This window comes from Cyprinus carpio, chromosome A2 (assembly GCF_018340385.1).
Source record: "Cyprinus carpio isolate SPL01 chromosome A2, ASM1834038v1, whole genome shotgun sequence".
Taxonomy (NCBI): Eukaryota; Metazoa; Chordata; class Actinopteri; order Cypriniformes; family Cyprinidae; genus Cyprinus; species Cyprinus carpio.
This window is the reverse complement of record NC_056573.1, coordinates 18,731,939-18,757,458: the sequence shown is the minus strand read 5'-3', so window position 1 is coordinate 18,757,458 and position 25,520 is coordinate 18,731,939. Positions and strand designations below refer to the sequence as shown.

Genomic DNA, 25,520 nt, shown 5'->3' with positions numbered 1-25,520 from the left:
TGGGTGGACATTAACATTTGAATTTGATATTTTTTTAATTAATTAATTCCTTCTCTTAAAACATACCAGTTTTTAATATAATAAATATAAAATTGCTATAATGACTCAAACAAAAGAAAGGCGAGGCGAGACGAGACGAGACGAGACGTGGCGTGGGCTTTGCGTGGTTTTTGCAGGGAATAGCAGAACTCTCAACTTCCTGATTGAAACAGAAACGCTGATCAACTGATGACGACCGAGCGATCGTAAACAGCTGAAAACGAGAAGGTGATCAGATACTAATCATTCATATGAGCGCACACATTTTATGTTACAGTTAATTTCATTTTACACTTTTCAATAAGCAGCAACTAAACGTGCTTCTGCAGGTTGAGGGTACTGTAACGCATGCTGCCTGACCGTGTTTACGTTGGTTTTCCTTGGAGCTGCTAATGCTAATACACAGCGCTCCTAGTCAACGCGTCTGATGTCTTTATATAACGTTTCCTGACTTTATGTTGCATTTTGAATGTATGCATCATTGTATTCGTCATCTTAAACGGTTGACTGTTTGCGAATATTTCAAGCTAATGCACTTGGATTATGTATTTACAGGAACTAACAGCTGCTATAAAGGCTAAATTTCTCTGTATGATCATTGTTAAGTTTACCATAGTGTGTGATGCAGTTGCTGGATCGGTCTTATAGCTTATTTGATATATATATAATATAGCCTAATGCATTTAACTTCATGGGTTTATATCTTTACAGTAAAAGCTCTTAGTTGATCAGCTTTATTGTCAGGCTGTTTGTTGCTATGAGACTTTTTACCCCTGTAAAACTAGTTGCATTTGGTTACAAGTGAGTAATAGACCTCACTTTGGGTGTCTTTGCAGCCCAGCATAATGAGACCAAACTTGGTTGTGCCGACACGTTGAGACATCTATGGTTGCAGGAATGAGCTCATCAGATAACTTCTCTTGTCATCGTCGAAGGAATCCTCCCAGGACCTGTCGCCCCATTTCGCAAGTTCTCCCAGAACTTAACAAACATGTTTCAGGTGACAAAGCTTCCATCTTGCAGAGTAAAGAAACCACAGCGTCTCAAGATCTGAATCCTGCAGAATCACATGGACAGAGAACAACCAAGAAGGAGAAACCTAAAGCAAACCAAAATGCTCTTCCTGACTCATCGTCTTGTTTACAGAAGTCAACACATCAACTAACGGGTACAAATGGACTGGTGTCTTCAAAGTCACATGAACTTGAGCCGATGGTGCGTCAAAAAATTACCACCCCCAAATGTCCATCAGAAACATCAAAAAGACCCCAGAGGGGGAGAAAAAAGAAATTACTTCAACCCAGTGAGAAAGAAGTAGCTGCTAGCAAAGCTTGTTCAGATGAACTGGACAATTCTGAACACAATTCTTGCCCAGAACAACACTTAAGCTCTCAAAAAACAAAAGGGACACGTTATCGGCACTCTAAAAAAACTCAAAACAATCAGACCCCTTCTGATGTTTCTACAGGGCTTCACACATGTACTACATTATCTCCTCTTCATCACAAGGAGATCTCCGCCTGCCACACTAACAGTGATTGTAGTTCCATACCACACACCCCGAAACGGGGCAGACCCCGGTCCAGACCTCCCTTCAGCTCCACACCCACCTCAGACCTCCAACCCTTCTCTCCAAAAATTGCTAAGAATAGTTGTACAACACCACAGAACGTCAAAAAGTCCAGTCTAGTAAAGGTTTGTGTGATAGTCATTATTGCATTATCGACTGCTAACTGTTGTATGAAATTCCTGGCTTAAGTATTTTTCACGTGTTAGACGCCTCCTACAGACCGTACACCATCTAGACGGGTTAGATGCCAGAGGCCCGCGGCAGCAGGGAGTCCAAGAGGTCGCAAGAAAAAGAATGTCAAGGAACAGCCTATTCCCTCTCCACCAGTGAAACGCGGCAGGAAGTGTGCAGCATCTCCTCTAGAATCTCCTCAGGAAGAGCCATCCATTGAGACGCCGCCTCCAAATAAAGCTCACCTTGAAACCCAGGTGCCAGAGCCACAGAAATCAGGTATGTGGAATTTTTTTGTCTTCTTAAAAATAATATAGTCTGGCTTGTGCCTGGTCACTTTTTTAAAATTATATTAATGTGTCAAAGCGTAAAAGGACTTTTCAAGCATCAAAATAATATAAGCTTAATAAAGCTGTAATTTTTTTTTCTGCATGTTAGAATGTCTTGTTTAATTATTTTACAATTAAACTTTTTTTTTTATTCATATTATAGGTTGTTAATTTATTAATGAATAAAATGATCATAATAATTAAAGTACCTGTGAGTTAATTCATTTATTAACAGTAATAAATTCATATTAAATGAAACAAAATCTTTTCATATTAAATATGAATGTTTACAATTTAAAAGGAAGTATGGTTGTGGCGGTGATTAGATTTTCCCACCGGTTATTCGACGTGTAGTCTCACGTAGCCAGACCTTCAGACTGACAGCAGAAGCTCTGGGAACCTTGGCCACTTTGAATGGCTAAGGCCGGCCCAAGATGCCGTATGACTGACAGATAAAGCTACCAATCACATTTCATTTTGAGCCACGTCATGTTTAGGGGCGTGGAAATGTCCCCACAATAACAGACCGGTTTGCAAAGCTCTTGGACATATTTTAAAGGTTCTATGCCGCAAACTTTAAATATTTCACATACTTTTGAAAATCCAGCGCTTAGTTGATCCTGATAAGCGCTTATTATCACAGTTGTAAACACGACGGCTTTCTTCTAACATGAGGGGGTTTGGCGACACGGCATATTTGTTTCCAGGCAGAACATTAAAGAACGTGACACGCACGTCTCTCGGAAATCCGTATTATTCAACCAATCTGATGACGACTTTGAATCTCCCAAAGTGTGTTCAGTTTTGTGTGCCGTATGCATCAGACGTTCAGCGTCTGACAACACTGGTAATACCGATATCATCGGGCAGTGGGGTTCATTGGGGTTGTCTCTCTTTTCCTCGCTCTTCTTCACTTTAAATAGCTTGTACATGCCCGTGCGCATTTTACTTTCACTTTCAAATTAGCGTCAATTTAACGGCAATTCAGCGTCAATTGCTTGAATGGACAACAAGAAGACGGTGCAACGACAAACTCACTTATATTAAAAATAGTGAAATTGTTAAATTACACACAGTTTAAATAAAGTAAAATATTAAAGTTTAAATAAAAAAATTATTGCCAAAAAGAAGCTTTTGCATTTCGTTTCGAAACTAAATCTTCCACCATCGTCTTGTCTTTTTACCTCACTCTTCTTGGGTCTGCAGACGGATACTATTTGGCTCAACTCACTCTCCTCACATGATAAATGAAGTCTGACTCCTGCTGCTGCTGATCTGTAATGCGACTGTTGTTCGGCACGCTGCGTTGAGCAGCCGCATTCAGTTTTTAATTGTAGTGTCTGTTCTTCAGCTGAACTAAATGATTTTTATTACCATAAAAAAATAAATCAAAAAGTCGGTGGGGGCGTAACCAGAGTTGCGCCGAAATCAGTAACCTAGCGAAAACTGACCAGGGGTCGCTGTTCAGCAAATACGTTAGATTAGATGTTGAACCGGAACGATCAGCGTCAGAGGAGCTGTAAAAAGATGTTTCATGTCTTAATACAAGAGAAAATGTCCATTGGACAAACTAGATATTGTCACGAGCATCTAAATAATGCTTATATAGAAAAGAAATGAAACATTAATGCTGCTGCTGTCTGCTAATATGTTAGCCTACTACTTAGAATGGTTTCCTTATGAGATGTTTAATGCTTATTATGTATAACATATTCTGATTATCTGACAAATGCAGGTCTTTTTTATTACTGTTTACTTTAATTACCCAATAAAAGATCCCACAGTTTGCTCCTTACAAATGCATATGATGCCGTCACTGAATCTGACCAGTAAAATATCATAGCTCAAATCATAACTCATCTCTAACTATTCAGCTGCTCAACTTTTCTATTCTAGGAATACTGTTAAAAGGCAGTTAAAATTCATGAGAGAATCTCAGTAAAATATAATTTAATTTTTTTATACAAATTCTTAGTAATATGCAAATATAAATGTAAAGTAAAAGTATGGTTTGATCAATAAGTCATGCACTCTTTAAAAAAAGATGTTCATTTTTAATAATTGTTTGTTAAAAAGAAAAAAATGCAATGCAGTGCGTCCAACACAGTGTGTTATTTATCAGCCAATCACATTGCTGCTTGCATCACTTCATGAGCCGCTCAAGAGCAAGTTTCCTCACACTATAAACTATGTGAGTTTGCTTTGTTTTTATTGCATACAATGTTTGATCAAAATTAACACATACTTGACACAAATTGTGTAACTTTAACACATTAGTGCGTAAAAAATTTCAACAAACTTTCTGTGTTAGGACGAATAACAAAATGTCTTGTCCTTATCTAGACAGAGGAGTGTTAAGAAACATCAAAACACTCATGTTTTTAAGTCAGTTTAATGTAATTAAAGTTGAAATGACTTATACAGCTAAGCTGATTGTAGGCTACTTTTTTTATTGTAATTTTTTTTTACAGTGGATAGTTTCAGCAGTGTTAGAGGTGCAACAAGAAAACAAACGTTTAGAATAATAACCTAAAAGAAAATTAATTAATAATAAATAGCATTTAATAAGCTTTCTATGTATATAAAATCACTTTTATGAATTTTGACTTTGATCCAAATATTTAATAGTAATTTAATTAAATATTTATTTCAAATATCCGATAATTAATAATGATTATTCAGTTAAATTATATTTAAAAATTAAATATTCAATGAAACAAAAGTTATAAATAATATTGTAAATTTATATGCAGTGTTACAACTTCAATTGTCATGACAAAGTTGTTCTTGTGCCTTTATCATAAATATGCATATCTGTAAGTTAGTGTTAATAATTGTAAATGGAGATGATGTTGTTGTCTTTTGAAATCAGTCAGTATAATGTTATGTACCCATCAGATCCAAACATGTCCTCTGACCTCTCCATCGAGCTGAGCCTGCAGGAGGAACCTCATCCTCTTAACAACTCTCTCTACATGGAGGAGGAAGAGGAGGAAGAGGACCTAGACGACGATGATGAGGAGCTGCCCAGCTTTTTGCAACAGGACAATAAAAGTGAGTGAACAATAAAAATAAGAAAAAGTGTGTATATGTATCCAATGTGTATATATTTTGGCTAGTGCTTTGATGTCTTTGGTTTCCAGAGCCTTTGTCGATCTCAGAGGGACTTTGTGTGTGGTGCAAATTGAGGAAGTATCCCTACTGGCCTGCAGTGGTAAGTTAAGCTCCCTGTGCTAACTATAGATGTTGTGCAGATTGTAGCTCTTGATTTTAGACTGTAGGTGATGACAAGTTGCTCATCTGTGCCACAGGTTAAAAGTGTGAATCGCAAGAACAAAAAAGCCAGCATTGTATTTATTGATTGTTACCTAATCGACCAAAAGCGAATTAGAAAAGGGTAAGAATTCATCATTGTCTTAATAGCACTTGTTTTTAGTGTGTATATAGAATATATATGTGTGTGTGTGTGTGTGTGTGTGTGTGTGCATATAGTACACCACATAGTAAATTTGATAGGTCTTAACATCTTCACTCTTTTTATTTATTTATTTTTTTTATCCATAGGTTTTCTGTATCTCTGCGAACCCTAAAACCTCTTGATTGTGAAGAGTATGAAAAACTGGTGGTAAAATCTCTTTGACTTGCCTTTTGATTTTGCTTTTTCTGATTGCGTACTTACTATTTACCTATTTCTGCCATTAGCAAACATTTGCTATACTGAAAATTAGGGCTGCACAATTATGACAAAAATCATAATTGTTGATTATTTCCTTGAAATTGTAATTGCGATTATTAATTACGATTATCACAATTTACACTGAATGATGTCTATACCATTGTTTGATGCAACTGCATGCCATATTTTTATATGAAAATAAGTTGAAAACACTCTAACTGAAAAAAATTTAGTGCTTTTCTATAGTATTAAGCCTCAAATGTCAACTTTACATCGGATTGGTTTCTTCTTTAAATTATAAAAAAGTAAAAATATACATGGTATTATAATGTTATACTAAAACTAAAACAATGGAAAAACACTTAAGATAACATGTAGAAAGAAAAAAAACATATCTTAAGCGTGCAGAATAACATAAGTGGACTTTGAACGATTAATTGCCGCTTTGAACGATTACGTAATTGTGGCATCCATAATTGTAATCGCGATTAAAAAAAAGTGTATTTATTTTAAATAGGACATTGCAAAAGAGAAGTATGGAAATGCTATTACCTGGTCTCTGGAGCTGATATCGGACTATAGGATCCGCATTGGTATTTATCTCTGTTCGATTGTTTGTTTGTTTTTAGAACTTGAAAGTACATTTAAACATTTTAATAAAGTAAAAATAATGTTTAGCAAAATAATTTTTTTGAAAACGGCAATCAATTTAAAAAAGCAACTCAAAAATTTTTTGCAAATGTTGAGATATTGAATTCAGATGTTTTCTGGCAGGATGTGGATCCTTCTCTGGCTCTTTCATCGAATACTGTGCTGCTGACATCAGTAGGTTTCCTTTCATTAAAAATGTTATACTCATCTAACATGTTTTTAATAGCATGTTTGGTATGATAATAAATTAGCTGTTAAAATGTAAGTTTTAAGATGCATTGTCATTGTATGCTATAAGTAAAAAAAGAATTGCACAAATAAAACGATGTAAAATGTATAGTGTATATTACAGGTGGTTAATTTATTAATAAATAAAATAGTAATAATGATTCATTTAAGTTTCTCTGAGTTTATTCATTTATCAACAGTAATAAATTAATGTTAAATGAAACAAATGATGCTCATACACCAGTGCTGGTTTAACAGAAATGGTGTTTTGGTCCGATGGTCTCAGGTTGTCCAGTGCGGAGGAAATACTCAGAGGGCAAATCTGCGCTGACCTTCCCCATTCAGGAGATTCTGGGTTTTGAGTGTGACAACTCTGATAATAACACAGAGGACATCGTCGTGGAAGAGCAAGATGAGCTCCTCTCCAAGAAAGTGCTGCCTGACCGATCCAAGGCTGCACGCAACCGTGCCAACAAGCAGTTGGTTGACTTCATCATCAGACGAAAAGTCGAAAACCGCTTATTGGTATGATTTCTACTGATATATTCATAAATATATTTATAATTTCAGTATTTTTTAATTTGAGAAATGTTCAGTTCAATACATTCTCCCCACAATAAGAATGATAAAACCTAGTTGTTGACATATTTATGTGTGCGACCGTGTGGAGTGACATGGTGGAAGGCTGACGTGAAACTGAGAAATTTATCGCTAAATGAGGAGTTGCTTCTACAGTATGGAACTGGTTTGGTCAGGGCTGTACAGTGTGGCAAAAAAAAAACAGTCTGTATAATGAATAAATGTACTACAGTAGCACGTGCGATACAGTTTTGCCTGTTAACAAACCTGTTGCGATATGTGAACCTGGACCATAAAACCAGTCTTAAGTTGCTGTGGTATAAGTTGCCAGAAATACATTGTTATGGGTCAAAATTATAGATTTTTCTTTTATGACAAAAATCATTAGGATATTAAGTAAAGATCATGTTCCATGAAGATATTTTGTAAATGTTCTACTGTAAATATATAAAAACTTATTTTTTGATTAGTAATATGCATTGCTAAGAAATTCATTTGGACAACTTTTAAGGCAATTTTCTCAATATTTAGATTTTTTTGCACCCCCAGATTCCAGATTTTCAAATAGTTGTATCTCGGCCAAATATTGTCTTATCCTATTCAGCTTTCAGATTATGTATTAATCTTAATTTCGCAAAATTGACCCTTATGACTGCTTTTGTGGTCCAGGGTCACATATTGTAGATGTATATAATACTTCTCTCTAAAGAAACAGAAGGGTTTTTTTGTCTCTCAGTGGATGCATATGAATTATTATCATTGATATCATTATCACAATAAATACCAGAAAATATTGTGATATAATTTTAAGTCCATATCGCCCATCCCTAACAACTAACCCTTCTGTCTGGTGCTCGCAGGCAGTCATCAGCGGTCGTGAGTCTTCTAAATGGATGCAAGCCCTCCAGAAGCCTTCTCGCCCAGTGGTTGACGTCTACCTGGAAGATGAGGAGCAGGTTGATAAGGTGTACCGCTACCTGAATAAAGTCTGTGATAGCGCCCCTCAAATAAACACCTGCCTAGAAAACATCCAAGCTGACCGGATCCGGCTTATTCTTGATGTGCTCCTGCCTGAGGTAAACGCCTTTATTTTAAACGCATTTAACACTACCGTTTGGGGTTGGTAAGGTTTTATGTTTTTAAGTCTCTTGTGCTCACCAAGTCTAATAACGCTAGTCTAATACTTCGAACTAACCACATTCTAGCATCATGCATTGCTATGCTTCAATGACAGTTTTGCTTTTTAGGCCATTATCTATGCCATTGCTGGAGTCCACAAGCTTTCCCTGGAGAAGGCAGAGGAGAAGTATCGCAGAGGGCCGTGCTTTAGTAACAGGTAGAGTACTTGAACTTGAACTCACTTGAAAAACTGAATCTTGTTTCTGTGTAACTTGCAGCTGTTTTTATTTCATTGTGTTTTAGAGAAAGACAGGAATTTGACATGATGATTGAACAGCAGATGAAGCTCAAGGAAATCACCCGGAATCATAGGCAGTGACGGCCCCTCTATTTTAAACATACATCATCTTTTATGAATAAGAATATTTTCTTCAATATTTTCCTTCTAATCATAGTATATAAGAAAATTAGTTGAATGATGGTTGAATTGAATGATTTTTCATGGCAAAAAAGATTTTCCTTTGTAAATAAATTAACCTGATATTAAATGTTTAATATCAAAGCTCAGACTTTATGAGCTGAATGGTATATCTCTGACATCTTGATGCAAAATCTGGTGCTTTTAATGTGTGCAGTGTATAATAAGTAAATGCCTTGTGCTAATACATAAATACAACATTTTTATAATATAATGTGGTATTCCTCAGACTGAGTAACACATGTGGTTGCTACTTGTTTTGAAAATGCTTGTGTGCTTGTAACTAATTGAACACTGTTAAGCTGCATTTACAATCAACATAACTAATGTCTCCAAAATGTGCTGCCTTTTTAGCCACCTGACAATTCACTATAACTTTTCCTTGCATAGAGGCTTTTCAAACACCAATGTACAAAAAGATGCCAAAGTTGTTTTGCATTTTATTGCAACTGAATTCTGGACTAATGCACATAAAAAAAAAAAAAAAAAAAAAAATTCAGGACTTTGCAATTGATGTTTATCAATAAATCTTTATTTTTCAACACATTATATACTCTGTATTTTTGTAAACAATTACATAATTTGAAAAGAGTTTCTTTATATTTAAACAGTGTTGTGTAAATAGTATTTTTTTTTTAAATACTTTGTACATTATGTGTCAGCTTCCAGAAATTGTGGCTGCTCAGCTGCATCATTCTTCATAATCTGCCTTTCCAGTTGGTCTGTTAACTATAAATGTAATATACAAGATCAGAATTTAGTTTCAGATACTATAAAACTTTTCACCGAATGGAATGAAATCCAAAATAAGTCTACCATGAAACTTAGAGATATATGAAGACGGTCCCCATGTGTCTGCAGTATTTGTAGAATGGTCACACACTGATATCATGGCACTTTAGAGGAATATTGTGTGACAGAATATGACACACATACTGAGAGTGTAAAGACGAGCCTGTCTAATGTTCTTTGAGAGCATTGATCTGCGCACAGATTTTGAGTGCAGGGCCGAGTCTAATGTTCATAGCGCTCATGAGATGGTCCTCCGTAAGCAGCAACAGGGCCTGTCCGTCAATCTCCTGTGAGCAGAACTCTGCAGCAATATCATGGCACCCAGAGCAAGTGGAGGAGATGTAAAGATTAGCACATGATTCTAAAGATCATACAGAAAGCTATGACATTATTTTATCAGTTTGGCAGAAACCAGCCATCCATCCATCCATTGATCTGTATTGGCTGTATTTGATACAATAAAAAAAACTAATATTGTGAAATTGTATTACAATTTAAACAAACTTTTTTCTATTTTAATATATTTTAGAATGTAATTTATTCCTGTGATGAAAAGCTGTATTTTCTGTAGATATTATTTGTTTTCAGTGTCACATGATCCTTCAGAAATCATTTTGATTTGCTGCTCAAGAAACTTATTATCAGTGTTTAAAACAGTTGTGCTGCTTCATATTTTTGTTTGTTAGGATTTGATCAATAAAAAAAGAGCAGCATTTATTTGTAACATTGTAAACTTTTTAACAATTTAATGCATTCTTCTTGCTGAATACTAGTATTAATTTCTAATGCTAGATTTAAAAATATCTCATATCTAACTAGTATTAATTAGTCTAAAAAAGTCTTACTGACTCCAGTATCAGCTATACATACTAACTATTATACTGACTAGGCTATAGGCTATACTAAACAGTCGAAGCTTGAATAGAAAATGGCAGAAGAAGATTGAATGGAAAATAACTTTCACACTTCTCTACATTCAAACGTTTTAGTGATCCACTCAGCAGAAGGTGAACTGAGCTTCTGAAAGCTGTGTGGCTACCTGGTAAAGAGCTGATGAAAGAGCACACTTGCTCCACGCTCCACTGTGAGGGACTTGAGTCAAGAAGACAGACAGAGCTGCTGCTGCTCTCCACTCTGCTCTGTTCTCTTTCTCTGTCTTGCTCCTTCTCTCTTTCGGCCTGGAAACGCAGCCTTGTCGTCATCGGGCCTGGTGGATCCTCCTCCTCTTCTTTATCAATCCAAATTGAATTAGAGACCCTCGGGTTGTTGTTGGTACGATGGGAGTGTTGCTGCTGCTGAGGAAATAATGTGTTACAATAGGTCACGTCCACTTATTAATTATGCTATTGCATTGGATTGTATAGTTTGGTTAAATGGTTATTTCTTATTTTTCACTGACCTGCCTGAGGAAGTGTTCCTTGGACCTGCCGTTTATGTGACTAGTTGGTCTCCCCCGCTTGCCCGTGGGCCTGTGGGGCCAACGGCCAACTTTTTCTGAGCTGAACAGGTTTAGGCGCTTTTTACAGCTTACATTGAATCTGTGAGGTGTGAGAGATGAACAAGGCTGTGTGTGCTGCAGTGTACAATTTTATGAACACAAACTTTTTGAATTTAGTAAAAAAAAAAAAGTATGTTTACATCAGATTGGACTGGCAAAAAGGCAGATATCTTAAATGTGTTTTCATCATTATATGCATACATTCTTAATGTAGACATGAATATATGTACAGTACTGTTAATATTTAAAAATAATTATTTTTTTCATTGAGAAATGTAATAGTACACTTCTCCTCAACAACCATTCATGTCTTTGGCACAAATGGTACAGAATGAGTTACACGCCAAAGTTCAATACTAAAGCTTAGAGCTTTAGAACAATCCTTGAACCTTGAAGTATGAGCAATAATAATCCCAAAAGTAATAATAATAATTCCACTGATGCTACAAAAAAACTACAAAAAGATAGAGACACAAGAAGTGTCATTAATGCTACCCATAGAGCTCTTTACCTTCTGACGCATGTCATGGAGCAGAAGCGTTTGGACCTGAGGAAGGTACGAGCAAAGCCTCTCTTCCCACAGAACTCGCATTTGAGTACATCAAGGAGGTTTTCAACTGTCTGTTCTGTAAGAAGAAGAGTTTCTGCAAGAAATGCTCATATTGACATGAATGTGTAAATAAGAAATGTGCTAATGAGCCCACCATCCTCAGCAGGTGGGTTATCAATCTCGGAATCGGTGGAGTTCTCTGGTTGGTCCGCATCCATCAGGCAGTCATCCTGTGCTGATTCTCCGTTCTCTCTATCTTCTGGCAGTGTGGCCTGTAAGTTCATCTCTAAGGAAGCATGTCTCACCTGATGAAAAAGACCAACACATCAATATTGGATCTACTCAGTTTTTTAGATGCTTTTTGTGGTTTCGACTTTGGAAAACAATATGGAGCACTTTGTGAGAGGTCCCAAAGGGGACTTCAATAACTGGTTGATCTGAATGTTTGGCGGTGTCTTATTCTCTGCTCTCAGGGAGTGAGGGATCTTTGAGCTTCACGGCAACACTAGAGAACCATGGACTTCATTAGGGCCTCATGGCAGCTGCATATGCTACATTTTCAAACAGTGGACATTAGGGGGCAGTCGTGGCCTGATGGTTAGAGAGTCAGACTTGTAACCCAAAGGTCACTTTTGAGTCTCAGTACTGGCAGGAATTGTATGTGGGGGGAATGAATGATCTATCCTCAATACCACAACTGAGGTGAGACTCTTGAGCAAGGCAGTGAACCCCCAACTGCTCCCTGGGTGCCGCAGCAAAAATGGCTGCCCACTGCTCCGGGTGTGTGTGCATTACTCACTGCTGTGTGTGTGCATTTGGATTGGTTAAATGCATAGCACAAATTCCGAGTATGGGACACCATATTTGGCTATGTCACGTCACTTTCACTTTCATACCGGGAACGGCTTCAGGCCCTCTCGGACGACGAAGCCCTCAATGAAGTGTGTGAGGATGTGAGGTCTAACGATGGCCTGTGAGGGCCGACCCTCAGGATTCCCTGGAAGGCTGGCTGGGGTAGGCCTGCTGGTGCTTCTTACCGCAGAGGAGAGGAAGGGAGTGGGGGAACCGTTGGCATATGTGGGGTCCTCTGGTGACCGGATCACAGATCTGCTCGATGGTATGCTTGGTTGGTCCAGATCAGCTATGGTTAGAGTAGAGGTCAGGTCAGAGTTCTGCAGAAACTGAAGACCACTCTACCAGTCTTTAATATATATATAAGGTACCTGTACAGTTTTCTGGTTGTGTTGTTGCATCATCAGAGCTTCCCTGGGGCTCGTCTGGTGGGGACAGTGGTGGCGTGGTGGGCGTTCTGTTCTGAGGACATGCATGTTCTACATCCTTCACCAAATCCATGCTTCCACTCTCCTTCAACAGTGGTGTTGCCTGCCAAATTTCATAATAAGCATAATGGTATATTTAAATGAATACAAATAATACATTCAAATGAATAATTCACACAAAATATATTCTGTTACCACTGACTTATCCTCAGTGTTTTTCCAAACCTCTATGATTTTCTTTCTTCCATGGAACACAATAGAATACACTGTTCATCTCGTCAACATTTTTTTTTTGTCAATGATAGAGAAGACAGGGTGTAACTGTGTAAAAATTATTACTGGTTCTGAAGAATAATAAGTTGCTCTTTTCCATTCACCTATTCACAACCATTCAAAGGTTTGGGGTTGGTAAGATTTTTAAATGTTTTTGAAAGAAGTTTCTTCTGCTCACCAAGGCATTTATTTAATTAAAAACCCCATAAAAATGTTAATATTTTAAAATATTATTACAATTTAAAGTAACTGGCCTATCCTAATGTATTTAAAATGTAATTTATTCCTGTGTTGGCACTTTTGATCAATTTAATGTTTCATAAAAGTATTAATTTCTTTAAAGAACAAAATCTTACTGATCCTAAATTTATGTAATATGGTATATTCTGAGACTTCTGTAACCGTATGATAGCTTTGTGTGAGGAACAGACTGAAATTCATTGGTCATTGATTTCATTCATTCAAGCCACAGGACATGTTCAAATTTTCATTTATGGAAAAAAAGCAGCCTGGACACTCCTTACATAAAAATATCGTTTTATCTTCCACTGTAAAAAGAAAATGTTTCAGACAAAATGAATGTGAGTAAATGACAGAAATGAATGGAATTTTAGCTGCATTATGAATTCAGCTGTTTTGAATAAGACTAACCGAGGGAGCTTCTGTTTGTGTGGCAGGTTGCACCTTTAGGTCCACTGCCACTGTCTGTGGTGGCGGCAGATTCTGAAAAGGCAACTGAACTACTGCTTCAGCGACTGGGAGCTCCTCTTCAGACACCAGTATGTGGTCTGACTGGACAGCTACATTCGGGACTGAGCGTAGAGACAGTCTCTGTGGCTGGACCAGCCTGTGCAGTGCCATGGTGAGAGGAGGGGGGCTGGACAGAGGTGAGTACTGGGAGACCGGCTCTAGCACTGGGCCCAGATGAAGCGGTGGAGGGTCAGGGAGCCTTGCAGGGGGAGCTGTGGATGTAGACCCCACTGCTGATTGATTGGTAGGCTGATTTGCAGAGGAGGGCACTGAGAGGAACTCAGTGTGCTGTGATTGGATGGTGGCTGTAGTGGGAGTGGTTCGGGTCTTCAGGGCAAGGGGTGGAGGAGTGCTGTCCTGTGGCATGACACTGGGCTGGATCTGTCTTTGAGCGGTGGAGCTTTGCTGGATGATGAGCTGATGTGGTGCCACCCTCTGGCCAGAAGGGCAATGCAACTGGTGTCTGACCAATGTATGAGACTGAACTGGTGTGAAGGTTGCTGCAGTAGAGACAGTCATTAGGAGCAAACAGTAAGTGTTCAGTTTTAATAGCTCTGAGATGTTTGAAAATAAAAACAGAGGACTTATAGCAGTGAATCTCAATAGTTTTGACCTTTTTTCTTTTTTAAAACTTAAGCCAGGTGCACACTGTGTGATTTATAATAGTCCTTTACAATTGTTGCCTGTCAGACTGTACGAACATGTTCGTTGTCATTAATGTCAAGATGTGTTAAAAACAGATGCGCGCAAGAAAACTTGTCCGGAGTTTTACATTATCAAACCATACACATTCAGTGACAGTGAGCTGCATTACACGTGGGGCTGAAATATTGGCTATCATGAAAATCTATGAAAGTTTGACATCCGTCGCAGGAGAAGTCACACTGCAGGGCTGTGTAGCAAATCTTCTGACACTGCCAGAATTTTGTCGGAAGTCAAATTTGATCGCAATGGTCATCAAGCAGGTTGTCGGTAAACATGTCAAACTAATGATCAAAGAGTAAAGTTTTTTGACTAGGGTTGTAGGTATGGTTTTGGTTTTGCTAAATGTGTCTCAGGAGTTTAGATTTTGGCCTAGAATTTTTTGTGTTTTGCTGGATTTGTGTTTGGAGTTAAAATCATTATGTTTGATTATTTATTTAGGATTATTATATTTTTTTTTTTGATTGATTGTTCTTCATGGTTCACATTCTTTATGGCAAATTAATTTCCATGATTTTTCCAGCTGTTAATGATGACAGGATAATGTTTTTTTTTAAACTGTGTTTTACTCACAAATAGCAATTTCTCAGCATTTTCTAACCAACATTAACATAATTAATTTCTATTTGATATAATTAGAATATATATATAATATCATTTTAAATATTAATACATACACTTATTTATTCATTCATTCATTTATAATTTTGTATTATTAATTTCCTTAACCTTTCCAGATATAAAAAAAATAATTTTATAAGATGAATAAATAATTTTAAAGGGGTCATCGGATGCTACATGCACTTTTACAAGATGTTTGAACAGTGTGTGTACACAACCACCCTATAATAATAAAAATCCACCCAGTTTTTTTTTTTTTATCCCGTTAAATAATTTCCCCTTTCTCAAATCGAGCTAATCTCAGATGGTCCCTCCAATGATAGTTTTATTGACAGTGGTGTTTCAGCACAGACTGGACTGGCGTCCTACCTTATAATGAAGATAGCAGTCGTCATTTACTTCTGACATCTAAGCCGCAGTGGATTACGTTTTTTTTTTTTTCAGTGGATTATGTTTGCCTTTTTGAATGGATTGGTTTATGTTTGTGCATATATTTTTTTGTTCGTGCTAATCTTTATTGGTAGTGAGTATAAGGTTTTAGAATTAATTATAGGAAATGTTATTTTATGTTGTTGTTTTTTTTTTAAATTTTTTTATGAATTTTGCAAATCGCCTTTAGTATTTATGAGAGTGGCTTGGAAGAGAGGGGCGGGGTCAGAAGAGCTCATTTGCATTTAAAGGAAAATGCTACAAAACGGCTTGCTCTAAAAAGAGCTGTTTTTGACAGGGTAAAAAAGGTGTTGTTTTACACTACCATTGAGAAATTTTAACCAAACTATTTTACAGACATTTTTTCATTAAAACCCTAAAGAATCATATCAGCTTGTGGAAAATGGGCATCCGATGACCCCTTTAAAGGGGTCCTATTATGCTTTTTCACTTTTTGAATTTTAGTCAGTGTGTAGTTTGTATGTTGTCAAGTTTTTGCAAGTTATTACAGGCACCTGAATAATTTTGTATGTAAATATGCATGTTACAATTATGAAAACATTTTTATAAATTGCTGTAAATTGCTGTATAAAAGTTTCACTGCAATTCATGTTATAATGTTAGAATTAAAGAACAATAAACATACTTGATTTCATTTCATTTATCTGTACATAGTAAATGCAGTTATTTTTAAGTGGTTGTTGATATCCTATCTAAAAAAAAAGCAAAAAAAAAAAAACAACAAAAATAACAGTACCACCATAGATACGTATATACAATCACAACGCCCTGGGACAGCTAACCAATCAAAACAAATTTAGTTTTTCGGAAGGCGGGCCTTCATCAAACCCGGAACTAATCGATCCGTTTGTGCCAGGCTGGGGAGAAAGGTATTGTAATAATGTAAATTATATGATTTTTTTTTTCAAACCACTAAGCATGAGAGCATGTACATGTATTCTAGTACACCCCCAAAACAAAATCAAGACTTTGTAAAAGAGCATAATAGGACCCCTTTAAACCATCTTGTGGCCCCCTTGAAAGTGTGTTGGGGCCCCCTAGTTGAACAACATGAAATTATTTTAGTTCTTTTGCAAATGAAATTATTCTGCTTTCTCCAATATTTACTACATTTACATTATTCTGCATTAACAACAGTGAAAGTAATGTGGATGGAAATCTTGATCTTGTGACTTACAAGGAGGAATGAATGGTTGGGCTGATGGTGGCTGAGTAACATCGGTCAACAGTGACTCACTTCTAGAAGCTTCTGCCAGGTTCTGGGACAGCTGTGTGGACTTCAGTGGGCAAATGGACATCTTGGGCAGGGGGGACACCAGCGTCTGGCCTTGAAGAGAAGGCTTGATCTGGACGTTCTGGGGAGTAGCAAGAGCTCCAGGAAGATGCGTACGGAGAGCCAGACTTTGAACCTGGCAGAGGACAAAACATACTCAATGAATGTGGAGCATCATTGATCATTTTATTGCAACATACTGGGTAATTCTTTGTGTGTCCATGACTTGGTACTGATTTAATAAACAGGATACTTGATGAAGATTGTCATAAATCATAAAGATTTAACTCTGTTTAGTTAAATGTTGTTAAATTATTATTGCAAAACAATTATTGCATTCCCCCATTATTACATGACATTTTATTTATAAAGTGCTTAATGCTTATTTATTTCTATATATGCAAATATATAAATGACTGGATTAAATTAATTAATTTAAATTGCAACAACAATCTAAATAAAATAACTCTGAAGTGGGGAAAATGTGATTTAATCTTTATCCATTATACATCAGTAACCTTATCAAATAAACAATTAAATTGTACTATCATATATTTTAAATATTATATTATTATATATTACATAATTAAATGCATATATAAATATGACACAAATGGCACCATTTCTTTAAAAATGTCCAATAAATTGACAAAAAAACCTCTGTCTTACCTGTGATGATGCTGATTGAGAGGACACTGAACTTACGACCGTCAGATCAGGTTGAACAGCAGCTACAGTGGCAGCAGGAGTAAGAATCAGCTACAGGTTAAGAGACAATGACACGACAATAGGAAGAAAGAAGACAAAACAGAATCAGGGCAAGTCAGTTGAGACTTCAGAGAACCAATGACTTTTATTTTTAGTAAATATCTGCTTACCATCTGAGTGCGTAGATACATTTGGGCCTGGCTACCTGTGGGAGAGCTGTTTCCTAGAAGCATGGCCAGCTGGGATATGGCTCCTGCTGTGCTATTGGAGCTAGTGACCTGGATGCGACCTATTGGCTGTGTTACAGGAGAGGTTGGCATGGTGATCTAGAGCAGTGGTTCTCAAACCTGTCCTGGAGTACCCCCAGCCCTGCACATTCTGTATGTCTCCCTCATCTATCACACCTGATTCAACTCATCAGCTCATTAGTGGAGACTGCAAGACCTGAAGTGGGTGTGTCAGATATAGGGAGACATACAAAATGTGCAGTACTGGGGGTACATCATGGAGGGTTTGAAAACCACTGATCTAGAGGGTGAGAGGTGTTTTCCTGTGTAATTCATCTTTGATCAAATCTTAAGGGGCTATTTCAACTAAAAATGAAAATTCTGTCATCATTTACCCAAGTCATTCTAAACCTGTATGAATTAATTTTTTTCTGTTGAATACAAAAATAAATATATTTCAAAAGTATTAATAACCAAACCGTTGATGGTAGTCATTGACTCTCACACTATGGAAAAAAGGAAATACTGTGGAAGTCAATGGTTTCCATCAACTGTTTGGTGACCAACATTTTCCAAAATATATTTTTTGAGTTCAACGGAAGAGAGGAACTCACACATGTTTGGAACATCATGAGGGTGAGTAAATGATGACAGAATTGTAGTATCCCTTTAAATGTTTGGATAAAGCCTGAAACTATTTGCTAATATTCCAACATAGTGTCCAAATGAGAGCACATAGTTCATCTTTGTGAAACAAAAGTGGGTTTGTGACAAAAGTGTATAAAGAACAAAAGCACTTACTGATGTTTGAGACATACTAGCCAGCTGAGTTACATTCCCATTGGATGATGGAGGGGAGGAGGTGGGCTGCCTGCCATTAGTCTGTGTGGCCTGATAAGTAGCATTATATTATATTATGTTATGTTATGTTATGTTATGTTATGTTATGTTATGTTATGTTATATGTTATGTTATGTTATGTTATGTTATGTTATTAGATTAGATTAGATTCAACTTTATTGTCATTGCACATGTGGGTACAAGGCAACGAAATGCAGTACAGGGGGAGAAGAAATACCACATAACATTAGGGAAGGGAGGAGAAAAAAACAACACCCAGACTATTCTCCATTGGGAGTACAGTGTGAGAACAGGAAAAACACCTCAGCAACAAAAGCACATAATCAATACAGCATAACACACAACTTTGCAACAGGGGAGGGGAAAAGGGGGGTCGAGGTAATCCAGCACAGGCAAGCAGCCATCCGGTCCTGCAGCCCTACGGCGCTGGTCACAGACCCGCTTGTCAGACTGGCGGTACAAAGCGGCGAAGGCGAATTATGTTATGTTATGTTATGTTATGTTATGTTATGTTTTGTTATGTTATGTTTTGTTATGTTATGTTATGTTATGTTATGTTATGTTATGTTATGATATGATATATTATATTATGATTTAGGGCTGCCAAATGATTAATTGTGATTAATCACATCCAAAATAAAAGCTTGTGTTTACATAATATATGTATGTGTACTGTGTAGATTTATTATGCATATATACATACACACACATACATGTACAAAAAAAAAAAAAAAAAATATATATATATATATATGTGTGTGTGTGTGTGTGTGTGTGTGTAATCTATATTATAAATATAAATATTTTGTATATAAATATAACTTATTTTTCTTAAATATATACATGCATGTGTGTGTATTTATATATCCACCTTATTCTTCAACGTGAAAGTAAGCCTATGGGCGATATAATAAATATAATATATTTATTATATTTATTAGATGTATGTTATTGATTTAATACATCTTACATCTATCCACATTCCCTTGCATAATTTGTATATTGCACACTTGGCAATACATCTCTTTCTGATTCTGATTCTGAGACTCCTGTTTCATTAGCCGCAATAGGGAAATAACGAAAAGAATAATAATGTGCAGTAAACAGTACACCTGTTTGTACTACAAACCAGTGTGTTCATAATTAAGATTATAGGCCTACATTAAAATAATATGGTAAGACACACCAATCTGCAATATATCAAGCAGCAAAACGGAAAGCCAAACCCATAAAATTTACAAATGGGATAAACTTGTCCACACTTATGGGAAAATTAAAGTGGATACATAATAAATATACACAGTACACAAACATATATTATGTAAACACAAACTTTTATTTTGGACATGATTAATCATTTGACATCCCTAATTATATTATATTATATTATATTGTACATATTTTCATATGTATTCTCATACCTGCTCTGTAGTGGTCAGGATTTGTGTAGCCGTGAGGTTCTGTTGATGCTGCTGTTGTAGTGCAGCCGTCTGCAGCAGGATATGCTGTTGTTGGGCCGCATACATCTATTGTAGGTACTGAGCTGTCATGCTCTGTGGTCTGTGTAGTGTCTGCTGGATTACCTAGCAAAACACCACATCATAGGCTTCACACGCCACTGGAAGTGATCAACTTTTTGCCAATGTTTTACTCAAAACCACAACAAAGAAATGGCATCTGAATATTAGGTCAGCCTCAAAGCAATGTTCAGAATTTGGCTACATTAAAAGGCTGCTGTGTTAAATAAAACAAGATACATTAACATTGTGTAATATCATTTGTTTAATATGTTACTGGTTGATACAGGTGGGGAATTACCTGGACCGCCTGCCTGTCTGAAGTGATGTTTCCCAGAGGAATGCCGCTGGGCTGAGTGCCTGTGGGAGTGTTGGATCTGGGTGTAGAGCTCACTGGCGTGGCACTGGTGGTGGGTGCAGTGCTGCTGGAGGCTGTTGTCACACAGCCGTCATCCTCCATCTCTTCCTGACTCTGTTTATCTGTGTCGCCCATCAGAGTGGTTTGTTAGCCACGGTTAGCCACTATAATTTTGGACAAATATTTTAAAAATACAGAAAGATTTAAAAAATGACAGGATATCCTTTATTCTGTAATCCACTTCTGTTCAACTGCATGTTTTGCTGGTTGATTTAGCTGACTGAGGTTGATTTTAGTTTGAATTAGAATTAGAATTTGATTTGGAAGTTGACGTAATCAGATTTTTTATTTATTTTTATAATTGGTATATTTGAGAACAATGAAACAATTTATCCTATGTTACCTTTTTAGTCTATTACTTAAGGTAAATGTTTACACATAAATACTGTACATTGCAGAAATTAGTTCAACAGTTAAAGTTATCAAAAAGAAACCAACTTTAGCATTTAAAATATTTGACTAAATGCTCTCAGATTTACATTAAAATACTAGGGTAAAAAGGTTATTAATTATATACTGAAATGCATTTAAGGTTATCTATTCTAGACATTAGATGACAAAACAAAAAACAAAACAATAACATGTAGCCTGTGCTGTATGTAATAAGTATGAATTATGTATGGATGTATGACAAATGTATGAATTAATGAATTAATATCACATTTATTACACATTACAAGATACCTTGAAAATTCACACGTTTACAAAATTCCCAATTCCTAAAATATCACTAAAAAGTACCTATAATTAAAATAAATTGCATAATTAAAATGTTTAACTTACAAATAGATGTAATAATTATTTATACAACTTCACACATTCTTTTTTTTTTTTTTTAATTATTGCAAACTTTTATTTAATATGATACGTTTACAATAAAAGCAATGAATTATAGAATGTATATTTTATTCAAAATCTGACGTTTCAAATTCAGCATGTTAACTGGCCGATTTCTGTGCGGAAATGTCGCTTCTTTTCTGTACCTGCACTTTCACGGGTTTTAGTAGCCTATTAAAACTTTTTAATTCATTTTCTATGTCGACTTACAGTATTTGTACAGTACACTCTATGTCATACTGCTACAATATTTTTGAGGAAAATAACTAATTATAATAAATGAAAATATCGAAACAGTGATTTGTGATTTGAAACAATGCATATCTGTTTTGTCACAAACCTAATTCGATCCTTCCAAATGTGATTTTGTCCTAGTGTTTAATAGCCTGTTAGTTTATGCTATAGCCTACTGTATTTTTTATCCAGACAAACTATCCAGAATATGACCTAGCCGATAAAGAATATCATATTAGCCTACATAAATATTTCAAAGAGATATTTAGGAATTCTAAACTTTTTCCATCCCTTAAGATCATTCAGTAAAATGTTTAAATCTCCTTATGGACTACCATAAATCAGTCAAATAAATTCTTTAATGTAGCCTAATGACGAAGGAGCAGATCACCGACGAATTAATAGGCTATAGCCCAAGTAAAATATAAAAAGCCTATTAGCATTTACCAAGCTTAAAAACCAGCCCTCTCTCGGCATTGTGAACTTATTACAATCGATTGTAAATTGAATGTGTAGGTATAATACGTTTAAAGGCAAAGCTAGATTTAAATCAATTATTTGATAATGTTATAAGATAGCCTTAAATATTTAAATATAGCTATTCTTATTATTTATAGCCTAGGCTTTTGTTGAAAAAAAATCAATAAAATCTGATTTCTACTTGTATGACTTACATAATGATACATTCAAAGAAATAGACTCAACTTGAACTCGCGTGTTATGGGTAATTAAATCAATTAAACATTTTTACAGTAGGATACACAGCATTTTAATTAAGACAGACTGGCGTCGCTTACGAAGTGCGTTGTAAGATATTTCGACAGCCCGAGTGTCTGCCTCAGTCATCTGTCTAGTCCTAACTGGGAAACGGGAAACTGATGGGAAACGCCCACCATGACACTCTTATAGTGGGGCACTGAGATTTGTTTTAACAAACGTGAATCATTTTTAAATATATGTTTTTATTAAGACTTTACGTGTCCGTCATTGGGGAATCATGCGATCATGACGCTTTCCCCCCGTGCAGTGTTGAAGGCGCATCAGTTGATGAGTGTTACCTGCCTGATAGGGATGAGACGTGAGCGCGCGCTGCTGTGCTCTGTCACGGCCTCAGGCTCAGTCATGTCTTAATGCGACAGCGCGCTCTAAGATGGAGATAAAAACAAAACGCTACTGAGCCTGAGACATTTCTGAGCCAGCAGCACCACTTGCTGTGTAGGAGGACTTCGTGCAGCGCTGCTCTCCACATGTATTTTCACCACTGCTCCTCTTTTGCTATTTTAGTTGTATTCTTTATTCAGTAGTTAAAACCTGCTAATTGTGGTTACATGTATTGAAATAGTTTGACGTCTAGAGGATTTTAGGCTACTTGTTAATCTATCTAGGCTATGTCTTCTATTTATCTTTATCGACAATGTACAAAACACACACACCTCTTAAATCGTGAATTCATAACATTCATGAACATGCAGAATCTGAACTTCAGCTTTAAATGCCAGTGTTAAAGTCAGTGTTATTTTGAGAGTTATGCATTGGACATATTTTGGTGAATGTATTCTTTAAACTCACGAAAAACCTAATTTGCATTTGTAAACATTTTAAACATTATTAAAAGGTCATTAATCTTGGCTCTTTATGTATGATTTCTTATGATTTTCTATACGTTGTGTTAGACATATTATTAACTTACTGTGAACTACATTCATATAGGCTACTTAAATTTCACCAGTAAATAAATGAGCCATTAACTTTTGATAAATGGGATGATTTATGAAATATCTATGTAATAAGCATGCAATAAGGATGATGTTGCCTGTAGCTTTTAAATTGCATATTTTTATAACGTTACACTTTAAAAAAAAAAAAAAAGAAATTTAAGAGGAAGAAAGCAAGTCTGTGATTTTCATCCCCAAATAATTCTGATTGATTTATTTATTGATTGATTGTACCATGCATAGGCCCATATGTTTAGTGGTGGATTTTAAATGTTTTAATTTGGTAAGTAATGAACTTGAACACATGAAGTTTCATTAGGAGTGCATACATTTTATTTGCGTATCAATTTCAATAAAAAAATGCAAAGGTCTAAATGTATTATAATAGGATGCTTTTAAAACCTCTAAGCTCATTCAATTTGATAATATTGTCATAATGACTGTTCAGTGAGTAGACTATTTACAGTGCACAGACTCTTGTTTCAAGAGGGAACCAGTGGTCTCGTGACACTGTAATGACGGTAGTTCTGCCACGAGGGGGCGCATTACACCATGGATTATAAAGGTGCGTCATAAAACGATTCTTGTATCACGCAAGATAATCCATTACCGAACTAATGACTCTTATGAGTTGGTTATTTTAGTGAATCAAAAACACACCGAACAGATGACTATACGAGCAGGTTCTTTTTATTCAGTCAGTCGGAACAGTTACTGAATTAATTTGACTTAATAATGCACAAGTTATGACTTCTTCGTGTCTGACTCGGTTACTGCGTTATGCTGTACAGTACAGTTTAAAGGACTGCACATATTCAGCATCTCAATTACTTTCAATAATTGTATTTTTCTGATTTGTTATCCGTTCTATTAAAATCTTTGGATTAAATTATTTCAAATATTTCTTCTTCAGAACTAGTGGAAATCGTGAGAAAATCTAAGGATGCAAAATGTAAACATCTTATGTTGGTAAAATTTGTTTTTCATTAAATCCCAAGAATAGCAATAGAACTATTTGTACCCCTTTACAAAGAGTTACTGTACTTTATGTTTTGTCTCATTGGATCTCTTTATTAAATGGAAAATTGATTTGCAGGAGAAATGTGTGGTTGTTACCGCAGAAATATCATCTTAGAAATAAGATTAAAGAAATTTCTTATTATCTTATTCACAGATTTTATCCAGCAAATCATTATTTACAAAATTTAAAAAAAAGGCATATATATAAATTGTATTTATTTTTGTAATAAATATGAAGAAACTGCCTTGCACTTGTTTTGGCACTGTACATACTGTACATATGGTGTAAGGTTCAGAAATGTATTCATGAAAATATTCAGTGTTCAAGACCTTTTTCACTCTTATGGGAAAATTTACTCTTTGAGTTTACGAACTATTCTGACCAAGAGGAACAGTACTTTTACTTGATTAATTTACTTACAGCCTCATGATGACCACATTTCACATTCATAAGTGTAAATTTACCAATAAGAAACACAATTTTATGGTTTTGTTGACTGAAATGTGTGTGTGTGTGTGTGTGTGTGTTTTGATTTATTTTTTTAAATTTTATATTTATATACAGTACAGACTAAAAGTTTGGAAACATTACTATTTTTAATGTTTTTGAAAGAAGTGCTCATCAAGCCTGCATTTATTTGATCAAAAATACAGAAAAAATGTAATATTGTGATTATATTATTACAATTTAAAATAATTGTTTTTAAATTTATTATACTTTAAATTATCATTTATTTCTGTGATGCAAAGCTGAATTTTTAGGATCATTATCACATGATCCTTTAGAAATCATTCTAATATGATGATTCATTATCCAAAGTTGGAAACAGTTCTGCTGCTTAATATTTTTTCAGAACATGTGATCTTTTTTTTAGGATACTTTGATGAATAAAAAGTAAAAAAAAAAAAAAAATTTATATTTGTTTTTAAAATATAAATATTTTGTAATTAACA

At 35.7% G+C, this 25,520-nt stretch overlaps 2 protein-coding genes across 5 annotated transcripts; one reads left to right on the top strand and one right to left on the bottom strand.

The window, feature by feature from the left end:
* The first annotated feature begins 120 nt into the window (after positions 1–120).
* si:dkey-127k13.1 (PWWP domain-containing DNA repair factor 3A) lies at positions 121–9,389 on the top strand. 2 transcript variants are annotated; one of them, XM_042776878.1, is made up of 13 exons: positions 121–267; positions 876–1,734; positions 1,816–2,059; positions 5,008–5,163; positions 5,253–5,323; positions 5,421–5,506; positions 5,674–5,734; positions 6,303–6,378; positions 6,560–6,610; positions 6,951–7,189; positions 8,104–8,319; positions 8,491–8,579; positions 8,666–9,389. In XM_042776878.1, the coding sequence occupies exons 2-13, from the start codon at positions 925–927 to the stop codon at positions 8,739–8,741; spliced, it is 2,175 nt and encodes a 724-aa protein (XP_042632812.1). In that variant the 5' UTR covers positions 121–267; positions 876–924; the 3' UTR covers positions 8,742–9,389. The 2 variants fall into 2 exon arrangements, with proteins under 2 accessions (XP_042632812.1, XP_042632820.1); XM_042776886.1 differs by lacking the exon at positions 121–267 and adding an exon at positions 293–375.
* Positions 9,351–22,995, bottom strand: LOC109068581 (polyhomeotic-like protein 3). 3 transcript variants are annotated; one of them, XM_042776856.1, is made up of 15 exons: positions 22,890–22,995; positions 20,644–20,864; positions 20,247–20,408; positions 18,766–18,855; positions 17,908–18,033; positions 17,699–17,788; positions 16,934–17,165; positions 13,885–14,483; positions 12,904–13,063; positions 12,577–12,821; positions 11,835–11,985; positions 11,642–11,756; positions 11,032–11,170; positions 10,672–10,927; positions 9,351–9,954 (listed from the first exon to the last, which is right to left on the bottom strand). In XM_042776856.1, exons 3-15 carry the CDS (start codon positions 20,349–20,351, stop codon positions 9,800–9,802), a joined length of 2,463 nt encoding a protein of 820 aa, XP_042632790.1. In that variant the 5' UTR covers positions 20,352–20,408; positions 20,644–20,864; positions 22,890–22,995; the 3' UTR covers positions 9,351–9,799. The 3 variants fall into 3 exon arrangements, with proteins under 3 accessions (XP_042632790.1, XP_042632794.1, XP_042632802.1); XM_042776860.1 differs by having other exon boundaries at positions 20,644–20,822; positions 22,894–22,985; XM_042776868.1 differs by lacking the exon at positions 18,766–18,855.
* Between the last annotated feature and the right edge of the window lie 2,525 nt (positions 22,996–25,520).